Source organism: Podarcis liolepis (genome assembly GCF_965112155.1).
Source record: "Podarcis liolepis genome assembly, chromosome: 16".
Classification (NCBI taxonomy): Eukaryota; Metazoa; Chordata; class Lepidosauria; order Squamata; family Lacertidae; genus Podarcis; species Podarcis liolepis.
The window spans coordinates 19,847,909-19,858,840 of record NC_139567.1 but is presented as its reverse complement, the minus strand read 5'-3'; the positions used below and the strand labels follow the sequence as shown (position 1 = coordinate 19,858,840).

At 46.0% G+C, this 10,932-nt stretch overlaps 2 protein-coding genes across 2 annotated transcripts in view; one reads left to right on the top strand and one right to left on the bottom strand.

Annotated features, from left to right (window-relative positions):
* Positions 1–1,981: 1,981 nt before the first annotated feature.
* TIMM8B (translocase of inner mitochondrial membrane 8 homolog B) lies at positions 1,982–4,715 on the bottom strand. The gene is made up of 2 exons (XM_083481248.1): positions 4,580–4,715; positions 1,982–2,363 (listed from the first exon to the last, which is right to left on the bottom strand). Exons 1-2 carry the CDS (start codon positions 4,664–4,666, stop codon positions 2,196–2,198), a joined length of 255 nt encoding a protein of 84 aa, XP_083337374.1. The 5' UTR covers positions 4,667–4,715; the 3' UTR covers positions 1,982–2,195.
* An 88-nt stretch (positions 4,716–4,803) lies between these two features.
* Positions 4,804–10,932, top strand: part of BCO2 (beta-carotene oxygenase 2) — a 71,680-nt gene continuing 65,551 nt past the window's right edge. Inside the window, exons 1-2 of the mRNA XM_083481052.1 lie at positions 4,804–4,988; positions 6,946–7,047. Of these exons, the coding sequence (XP_083337178.1) occupies positions 4,928–4,988; positions 6,946–7,047 (163 nt within the window). The 5' untranslated portion in view covers positions 4,804–4,927. The remainder of the gene's footprint in view (positions 4,989–6,945; positions 7,048–10,932) is intronic.

The window sequence follows — 10,932 nt, the reverse complement described above, 5'->3', positions numbered from 1 at the left end:
ATGGAGGTTATAAGCACCCCACCCCCTGCAAGAGTATGCTTAATGCCATATCCTATTCCTTCTGGTAAACTGGTTGTCAACTTTGCTGGTGTGTGTCCAAGCTGCCTGCTCTTTGGTTTTGCCAGCTCTTGCTGGAAAAATATATATCTCGCTACCAGTCAGGGAATGACAGAGCAGTTGGAGAGAGAGTTCCTGTTCTTACTTAACAAGAGAAGTGGTTTCTCAGGTTGATGGGAGACCACCAGCACCTGAAGGATCAGAGGTGTCCCATCCATGGTGTAACTAGTCAGATGCGGCTTGGCTTTCATGTAACTCCCTCCTCCAGATGGAGTTACATGAAAGCCTCCTCCACATGCCTTCTATGATTGACAGGAGGCAGCAGAAGGGTTTCAGTAGTTTGCTGGAAGGCTGGCTTAGCTCATTCTACAGCTTAGGGGCTGCAAAGATGCACACTGAAGAAAGAACTTGGAACTAGTTACCTCTGCCCTGCATCTTATGCTGTCAAGAGGTAGAGTCTACACCATAAACCAAACATTGATTCCCTCTTACCCAGACCCTGTAAGGAGAACTGGGGCTATACATTAGTGGCTTCTTTGCATCCTCACCAGTTTCCCACTGAAATTCCCACCATGCCTCTGGGGAAACCATGACTATTAAAGTACCTATAAAACTACTAAGCTTGTAGTGTAGATAATTCATCACTCCCTCCTTTTTCTTAAAGTGGGCCATTGTAAACTCAAGACACACAGGATTAACAGGCTGGTTAGAGTAAAGGGTTTTGGACCTTTCCCCTCTTTCCTTATCCTTAATGGTCACATCTTATCTTCTCACAGTAACATCCTGCTGGAGCTGTTTTATCAGTCTCTTGACCTTCTCCCCTCTGCCTGGCTTCCCTGCACAAATACAATTGTCTGCCATCACCCCGTATCTGGGAATAGTGAACAGAATGCCACATGGTTCTGTCCTACATTGTGGTACCAGTGCACAAAGCTTATTTTTTTGAAAGTAGTTCTAATGTGTTGCTATAAAAAGCAAAGCAACTCAAGTTATTTTGACAAAAACAACTATTTTTTAATATGTGCAAGGTATTGGCATGAATAAATTCAGATGGTCCGCAATAACAAACGATGTTGGTTTCACCCAACGGCAGTCAAAATGAAGTGTCTTTATAATAGCATTTAAGATTTTATACACCATTGTGAACATGCACTGATTATTTTGGAGGTGGGGGAGATGAGACAATCTTAGATCAGAAAGGCATTGTGAAAGGGGTGGGCTTCAACAATAAATCTGAAGAACAGCACACTCACTATAAATGGAATTCCAACTTCTAGAGGGAGGATGGCAGAGTGAAGGATCTATACCTGTTACTGGCCTTTAAGTGCAAGCCAGGGAATCCTAAGTTACATTTGCAGAACTTGCAATCGGCACTCTGGCACAGATCTAGAAAGCTCTGTTTGAAAGCAGCTCTTTCCTCAAATGGCAGAACATGTGTTTTGCAGGGATAAAATATGCTGACCAGGTTCACAGGTGTTCATTAAGAAATGTGCTTCGATACAAATTGGCATGCTCGGAGAATGAAACTGAAGCAGTATAAACTCCAAAATAGAGAATGGGAGGGCTGAATGGATTTTGACTGCAATCATTATCAGCAGCAGTAACTACTGTACAAATTAGTTTTGAGCCGGAAAGCAACTTTCTGTTCACATCAAATGGAGGAGGAAAGAGTACACAAGAGAGCCTATGTGAGCTATAAGATCCCTCAAAGAGGCTAATAAATGGGGACAAATGAAGACAGCTCCTCCGGCAATGAGTTTACAATTGCTCCCCCCTCCCCATTTTTTCCTAAGATTTCCTGAAAACACTTCTACCTTTGAGAGAGAATTTTAAGAGCATGCTATTTAGTGTGAGGGTACATGTTATCCCTGTTATCCTGCATTGGGAAGAAAGGAAAGCAGTTAACTTTTTGCTACAGAGTCAATTTGTTTAGACAGGTCTTGATTTATTAGCTTGAAAGGAGCAAAGATTTTGTTCTACGTGACCCAGTCTAATGCCACTTAGGCATGAACAGTCATGTACAAATGGCTCTTCAAGCATTGCTGCACTGAGGTAGAACAACTGACAGAGTAGGGGTCCAGTGAAAGACCTGGATCTTGTTAAGTCCGTTGACCAAAGGGGACTCCACCATGCGGTAGTCAGTGGCCTCCTTTCTGTATTATCTGTGCAAAGCGATTGGTGATGGACAGTGTTGTGTCTATGAAGCGGTTGACGCAGTTGGCGAGGCAAGTTTCTGTTCTGGAGTCCAGCTTGGAACCTGGCTTGTCAACACATTTTTCCCAGCAGACCTCCATGAAGTTGTGAACCTGAAGCAGGGAGAGAGAGATGAGAACGGATACAAGTATTAACAGCACTCCCCATTAGGACCAGTCTCTTTCAATTCCACTCACAACCTTCAACACGGCAAGTTTCCATTGCCCTCTGCGAAGGGTAACAAGAGGCCCCATTTCCCTCTCCAGCTTGGTGTACATGTAGCAGATATCCATGGCACAACATAGCTACAGGGGAGACTCACACCCTCAGAAAGTGAACCTGGCTGTTTGGGTGATGTGTGGCATAGGCCCTTGTCTTGCCCATCTAAAAAGACCCCCCAAAACCCACCCCTCCAAAAGTATGGGTTTAGTGGGTAAAGTAAGTGAGGCTTTAACACATATTCAAAAAACCCAGCACATCTGAAACACTCCCAAATTTGAGAAATACATTCCAGGATCTGTGTACAAAAACCACATTCCCCACAGACATCCATACAGCATGTACACATGTAGCTAGTAACATTGAGGACAACAACACTCATACCCCAAAGCTACAGAAATCACAACAACCAAGGATCAATGAGTCCCATTCCTCCCCCCCCCAATAATAATAATAATTATAATAACACAGTGGTACCTTGGTACTTGAACGGCTTGGCTCCCAAACAAATCAGCTCCCAAACGCCACAAACCCGGAAGTGAGTGTTCCGGTTTGGAAACATTTTTTGGAAGCTGAACGTCTGATGCTGCTTCTGCGGTTTCCAATTGAGTGCAGGAGGCTCCTGCAGACAATTGGGAGCTGCACCTTGGTTTTCGAACCATTTCGGGAGTCTAATGGATTAAGTTTGAGAACCAAGGTACCACTGTAATAATAATGGATGTGCATACTCTTCAAAGCTCTGTTTATCATTTCTTGAGTATGGGTCAGTGGTATAGTTTATGCTCTACGGAAAATGTCCTGTGTTCAATTCTTTTCCAGTGGAAAAGAAGAGGTAGGGCCCTGGAGAGCTGCTGCCAATCTGAGTGGACAATACAGGGCTAGATAGACAAATAGTCTAACTTGGTACAATATAGCTTCCTACATTCTTGTGGGGAACTTTTGGTGTGAGAAACTGAGATATCTGACAGAGAAGCCTGGAACTGGCCATTTAGAAGCACCTGGGCTTAAAAAAATCACTCCTCTATTTCTCACAGCAGAGCTGAAGCAAAGCCGTAGGAGATCACTCCCCACCCCAAATACACATCTGGGAGGAACTGTCTTTGCCACAGTGGTGCAGCATGAGGCTATGTTCCAACAGCCCAGTCCTATGCCTATCTACTCAGAAGCTGATCCCACTGAATTTAATGATGCTTCCCAATCTTGCATGCCTCAAAAGTAGTATTTGTGAGAAGGGGTTGCAATTCTAGCAGATCCCACCCTCCGAATGAATTCTGGGGAGGAGGTTTAAGGTATAAGAAGGGGCAGAAGGTCTGGGCGAAGAAAGGGTATAAGGCAGGTGCAGCCATTTCAGAAAGCCCAGCCACCTTTAAAGCCTTCTAGGCAAAATAATACTGTAAAGTAAACTATAGCTCAGGTTTCTTAACAGGAGGGTGGATCCAGTCTGGATTCTCTTAATGGAAGCAGGTATAGTAAATAAGTGCTGTTTGGAGGACAGGCATGGTAAACCTCAGGTCTGAGGGTTGTCCAGGACTTTCTCTGGCCCTTTGGACCCTACAAGGCCCTGCTTAAGTGCTTTCCTGGGCCAGAAGGTGTCCTTGAACTGGGGCAATGTCTTTCACTTGCCTGGATAGAAAGGGGAGTGTGCAGAAACCTCTGGCTTTTGTATGGCTGCAAGGCAAATGCTACCGTGCAAAGTTATGGTGCCACACTGGTAAGAAGATCCCAGAAACTTTCCCAGATGGAACATGGCCCTGGGGCTCAAAAAGGTCCCTAGTCCCTGGTTTCCCCCCAAAAAGGAAGGGGAGAAGAGCTCAGAAAGGGCCTTAGAAAGGAGCGGGGTGGGGTAAAGGGGCGTGCTACTAGGCATCTGTCAGACCCGCAGGAATGAGGGGAGAGCGAATTACAATTAGGTCTGAGTCGTGGACACGCATGTGGGTTCAGACGACACAAAAAAGTTCGTAACACGGTTGCTCTGGGCGGGGTGTTCCATGGAGAAAAGGCCAGGTTCAAGCCCCCGCCCCACTCAGCCAGCCACTCCTATTTCAACCTAGCCGATCTTGCACGCTTGTTGTACCTCCATGCACACGCACACGTATCTCGCGGCATGTACCTGGGCGGCGAGGCGGGCGCGTTGCTCCTCGACGGCCACCAGGCGCTGCAGCTCCGAGACGTCGGCCTCCCTCTCCGGGTCCTCCATGGCGGAGCTTCTGCCCCGCGGCCTCCCCGAACCGAGGTGCTACGAAAAGCCCCCCCCTCAAAACAAGGACGAAGGCAAAGGCGAGGACCGCCCTCCCCACACCCGCGCGCTCAAGGGTCGACCGGAAGCGGCGCCTCGTTGACCGGAAGCGCAACGTCACGCTTCCTGTTCCGGGGCAGCGAGTGCCCTTGGGCCCTATCCCTCCCCCTCTCAGAGCGGGAGGGCACGGATAGGCAGAAGGGGGACGGCGAACGCTGCAAAATGGCGGCGGGGCTGCTGCTGCTGCGGGCGGGGCTGGGCAGACCCCACGGCGGGGGAGTCGGTGAGTGAGCGGAGGGGGACGGGGAGGGGGACGCGGACCTGACTTGCCTTCTGCCTCGCAGGGACTCGCCCTTGTCTCTCCTCCCTGTCTAAACTGACATTTGAGAACGGAGGAAGCTGCCTTGTACGGAGTCCAGACCTTTGGTCGACGTAGCTCGGTATTGTCTGCACTGACTGGCAGCGGTGGATTTCCAGGGTATCATACCAGGGAGTCCTTTCCCTGCCTTGCCAGGGGGCGCTATAGAAGGGGTAAACTTTGGACCTTCTGCCCGCAAGGCGGGTGCTTTGCCCTTCCCCATAAGGCAGAGGGACACAGGATACTGCCTCGTCCTGAGTCAGACCTGTAGCCTAGCGCACTGTTGTCTGCACTGGCTGGCAGCAAGGGCTCTCCAGGGTTTCTGGCAAATGAGTCTTTTCTCAGTCCTGCTCCGAGATGCTATAGAGGATTTCACCTGGGAGCTCTTGCATTGGAGGGCATGAGTGGTTCTGCCACCGAGCACCCCACCCCCCTCCAGAAAGCCATTTTTGGGAACAAAATAATATATATTGGTACTGGTGGTTCCTTGCTTGTTTCTCCTCCACTGCTGTCCCAGTGGTATTTGTCCCTGTGGCCAGGAAGTTTTTCCTTCCAGGTCTTCTTTCCTGGCTGCAACTTTTATCTGCTTCTTGCTGTGCTGCATGGAGCTGTAGCGTTATCCTTTTGAAGGTGACTCTCTTTTGAAGCAAGAGGCAAGCTTTGGGGTTCCCTAGATGAGATAACCTGGTTTTCTTTCTCCCTTCATAGGAAAGACTTCTTTATCATTGTGGTCCTTTGGCATTTGCTAATGTCAGACTAATTTGCTTTGGTAGCTGCATTTTCCTTTGCTTTCTCTTCACTCTATACCTGCCAACCTTCCAGCTGTAGCCCACAAGCAACTTACTCTGCACACCTTTCTGCTTCAAGAATTTCGTTGAGGTGGTGAAAGGAGCATGTCTTAATAATTAGAATAGAGACTGAGATATTTCTCCTATGTTAGTAAAACACGATTTTACTAAAATGTGTTTTGTGTGATAGACAGAGACAATTTTGTGCAGATCAGAACAATGCAGCTTGTTCTTTCAGATGTGGAAGAGCAACATTTAATTACCAATTGTAAATCTCCACACACACACACACACACACACACACACGAGAGAGAGAGAGAGTTCTAATTACACATGCAAGTCATCAACTTGCAATACATGAGTGCCCCAAGGCATAGAAAATATTAACCAGTATCTCCGCTGCTATCGCAAACCCTTGGTCACATACACTTTGGGATGTTGTGCAGCAGCCTCTAAGATTATGCACTGCCCTGTAACATGTGACCTAAGAGCTAGCATGTGAGTGGAGAAGAGGGTAGTTTATCTTTCTTTGCAAAGAAATAAGAGCATTGAAAGGGGACATGCATTGACCTAACTGTTCTCTCTTTTGCTCACACTGCTACCTACCCATACCTCTTTGTTTGTGCAATATATGGAAATGTAGGTTTGCACAATATGATTTTGGAATGCTTCCAAAATTCCAGTGAAGCATATCTGGAGGACATCTTGTCCATCTGTTATCCAGCATCCCATCTATACTAACTTATGGGCTGCTTCACACATGCATGTGCATAACTTGATCCTGGGAGGCCTGGGACCCCCTTTTGTTGCCATGTGAGGCAGTATCTGGAGGGTACTTATATACTGGTACCACACTGACTTCTTGTATCACCTCTCTGTAGATTCTCATAGTGGATTTTCTTGTCATTCAGTGGCTGGGAGAGCTGTATCTCTTCTCAGTTTCCTTTGTTCCTAAGAGCTTCCCTTCTAAAGTCTTTTTTTTTTAACATTAGCACGTCATTAGTACTTATTATTGCATGCATAAACACTTTACTCGAGTCTGAGGATTAAAGTCCTCTTCCACCTTGGGTGAGATTTGCCTGTTCTACCCACAGTTCTCCTGAACAAGATTGTCTTCACCAGACCAGCTGTTTGTGTTGCAACTGACAAGCGCCATCCTCTGACATGTAAAATCCACACATCCCCCAGGAGTTTAGGTAGGTCTTTCTTGGATTCCTTTGCCGTGCTTTTGTTTCATGTGGCCATGCAAAATAGTTCATGTGTTTTTTCTCTCTGTAGTTATGACAGTCATCCTCAACTTGGCAAGCTAAAGCTAGAGACATGTTAGAAAGAATTTGCTTTCTGTAGTTTCGCAAGTGGTAAATGAAGTCATTTTAATGACAAATTATTGTCATTGACAGTGCTTTCAGTAACTAATTATTGTTTTTTAATTTATTTCACTCTTCCCTGAAAGCTTGGGGCAGATCCTAGGATTATCAAAATAAGTTTTAGATTAATACAGTAGTGCCTCGCAAGACGAAAAGAATCCGTTCTGTGATTCTCTTCCTCTAGCGGTTTTTTCGTCTTGCGAAGCAAGCCCATTGACGGGGTAGCGGATTAGCGCTATTAGCGGCTTTTAGCAGCTTTTAGCGGCTTAACTGCTGATCGGATCAGCTGATAAGCAGCTTAGTGGCTTAGAAAAAGGGGGGGGAGAGAGAAAAAAACCCGCAGGAACTCGCAAGGCATTGTTGTCTTGCGCAGCAAGCCCATAGGAAATTCGTTTTGCGAAGCACCTCCAAAACGGAAAACTCTTTCGTCTAGCGAGTTTTCTGTCTTGCGAGGCATTCCTTTCAGTTATGGAGCTAAAGCTTCTAGTCTTGATGGTTGCAGAGGAGTACCTGGGAGTGTCTGAAAAGCCAGAAAGTTGGGAAGAGAGGGTCAACTTGGTGGAATTTCAGTTCTCAGCATTCCTCTGTCTCCTGCCTGAACCATGCAGGTTCCATCCTACAACTTCAAACATGCACCCCAGACAATGCCTGTTGTTTTCCTGTCTTCTACTTTCCCAATTTATATCTTTTTTCTCAAATGTATATGTTGCAAAGCTGTGTGTTTACATCCCAGCACAAAATATGTGCACTCATTTTATGCAGTTTGCTTTATTTGCATCCTTTTATTCTGAACTTAAATGATGTGGTGAACAATCTTGGGACATTGAATTGCATCCCTGAATGTAGTGGAGTCTCAGGCTGCTCATATAATGGACAGCCGTGATCATCTGCAAAAGGGGAATCTGTTCTCTTGGGCTGAGAAAGAAACACTATTTTGCTCTCCTGCTTGCCATGCAATCTCCTTCTGTTCCATAACGGTCCATAGATAGTTATGTACTTTGCTGCCTCTGGCCTGTTTTAAATAGGACAACTAATTGGATGTTTGGTTTCCAAGTCTGTTGGAATTCATGGGAACTACACAACAGCCTTGCAGTAGATGACCCTACAATAAAGAATGCATTTGGGTGCAGTTTTTTTAGAGGCTGGCTGAGGCCCCATGTGGTGTAGAGCGCGTGGTAACTAGACCTAAGCTGTTTCACTCAAAGGTGTTCTCTTCTAGAGGTTTTTTTAGCATTGATTAGTGCTCTTGTCCCAAATGCATTGCATGAAAGTAAGCCGTTTCGGAGTCTGTGTTGTTGTGTAACTACTTTCATGTAATATATCTTGAAATAGGTTCCTTAAAAGTAATCCAGCAAGGATGGATGAAAGCAGAACAGTTGTCCACTTACAACTCTCCTTGCAAACTTAGCACCTTAGTGCAACCTGCAGGTGTTTGTTAATACTCTCAAAGTCAAAGCTTGTGTTTTAAAGATGTAGGTGGTGATGGAAAAATACACTTGTGCCGTATCTTCGACCATCTGCCTTTGTAATTAAACACTCTTGCTTTTGACATGTGCCAATTCAACTTTTCACAGTGGATGATCCTCTCCACAGCTAGTCTTGAATGAAGCTGGTGTTTTCCCTGGTGTGTAATAGTTCTTTTCTAGTCCATATATACTAGTTGTGGTACTAGTTGTGTTGTCTGTTGCATCTGCTAAGTTCCTGCAGTTTGTATGCAGAATTTTAAATAGAATCTGGTGTTCTTGCTCACAACTTAGATTTTTGGAAATTTCGTCTCTTACCGTACCAGGTTTTTAAAAAGCAAGTTTCTAGTCCTCGTGGCTGTGGAGATATGCTTGGGTGCACCCAGGTTGTGTGTGCAAAAGCTTCAATATTCAGGGGGTCAGGCTTATGTACTCCCCTCTCCCAAGGCTACGTGCCCCTCCTTTCTCAGCTCCAGTCATATTCTTCTTCCAAGACACACTCAACCATCCCTCTGTCACCTGTAGATTTACTTCTGCCACCAACTTGCTACATCTCCACAAAAAAAGGTATGCAAATATCCACTGTTCAGTTCAGAATAATGCATGCAAATGATTGATAAGCAAATCTGCATAAATGATGTTTGGGCTCCTGATTTGGTTGTGGGAGGCTGGGAGAAGGGTTTTTTTTTTGTGTGCCATCAAATTGTTGTTTATATTCTTCTTCTACCTTGTGAGCCACTTTGGGCACAATTGTGTGTAAAAGTGGCATACAAATAATCAGATGAATATATTTAAATGTACTATTTTATGCATCTTGAAGGGCTAGAAGAGAAGACAAAAAAGTATTTACCCTTCCACCCAAATCAGTGTAACATTGGTAGCAAACTGCCTCCATGTGTGATTGATGCTGGGAATAAATGAAAAAATTCCATATTTTTTTTTTTGTAAGAGTCCTGTCGGAGGCAAGGTTTTTGTGCTTTTTTATGGGGTTATGTGGCCTGGTTACCTCCTTTTCCTTGCCATCTGTTTGACCTCAGATCTGGGACAATACTTCAGTTCTGCCAACATTAATCAGTTACCATTTCCTCTTTGGAGGCTCAACTGATATGATCGTTGGCATGAAGAAGCCAACTGTTGTCGAATTTCAGGAACCTTTCGGGGAATGGAGGAGACCTATAAATCCAACTAGCTTGCATTGATTTGTTGACAAATGTTGAATCATTAAAGGTACCCTTTATTCATTCCCAGCTCTCGAGCAGCTGTTCCTGGAGATTATTAACAGCGCTTCTTCTCTCCCTGTAGCTGGTTCCAAGGCTGCCTCTCTGCACTGGACAGGTGAGCGAGCAGTCAGTGTCCTCCTGCTTGGGCTCCTGCCTGCAGCTTACCTGTATCCTGGACCAGCCATGGACTACTCGCTGGCTGCCACTCTCACACTCCACGGTCACTGGTGAGTAAGGAGGGAAGCAACCCAACCGGGATTAATTCCTGCTGCCTCTCCTGCTCAGTTCAGAACCCTGGATTGCAGTGGGGTCCAGAGGCTGGTTTCTCTGTGCTGTTTTGACTCTGTAGCCCTGGAACTTGCTTCATCCCAACATTCCTTCTGAGATCTGGACATCTTTCAAGCATGGTAGCAAGTTCATGAGAGGCTCAGGTGGTCTCATTGGCACGGAGTGCCACTTTCAACGCAGCCGCACCCCTATCTGGTCAGGGATGACCTAACTTCTGTCGATTATGTTCTAGGTTACCTCTAGGTTAGGTTACTGCAAGACGTTCTACACAGGGCTGCCTCTGAAGGCAGTTCAGAAACTCTTCTGGTGCAGAATTCAGCAACCAGGCAGCTCACTGGGCATGATGGTTTGAGCGTATAACACCAAATCTGGCCTGACTGCACTGGCTGCCAGTTAGTTTCCCAGCCCAATTCACAGTTCTGGTTTTGACCTATAAAGCCTTAAACGGCTCAGGACTGCAATACCTCAAGGACCACCTCTCCCCATATGAACTGATCAGGACTCTGAGATTATCCTCTGAGGCCCTTCTTCATGTGCCTCCTTCATGAGAGGTTCTGAGGGTGGCAACATGAGAATGGGCCTTTTCTGTAGTGGCTCCCCATTTGTGGAATGCTCTCACCTGGGAGCCTTCGTCACATCTCTTTTGACTCTGGGCAAAAGTGTTTCTCGATGGGCCTTTGGCTGATAATGTTCTATGGCCCTTTTACATAGGTTTGTAGGAGAGGGATTACAGTATTGCCTTG

Coding starts and splice junctions, on each gene's coding strand:
- TIMM8B (XM_083481248.1), bottom strand. CDS start 4,666: ATGGAGGACCCGGAGAGGGAGGCCGACGTCTCGGAGCTGCAGCGCCTG. Junction 2,364..4,579: donor GCGCCCGCCTCGCCGCCCAG/GTACATGCCGCG, acceptor TCCCTGCTTCAG/GTTCACAACTTCATGGAGGT.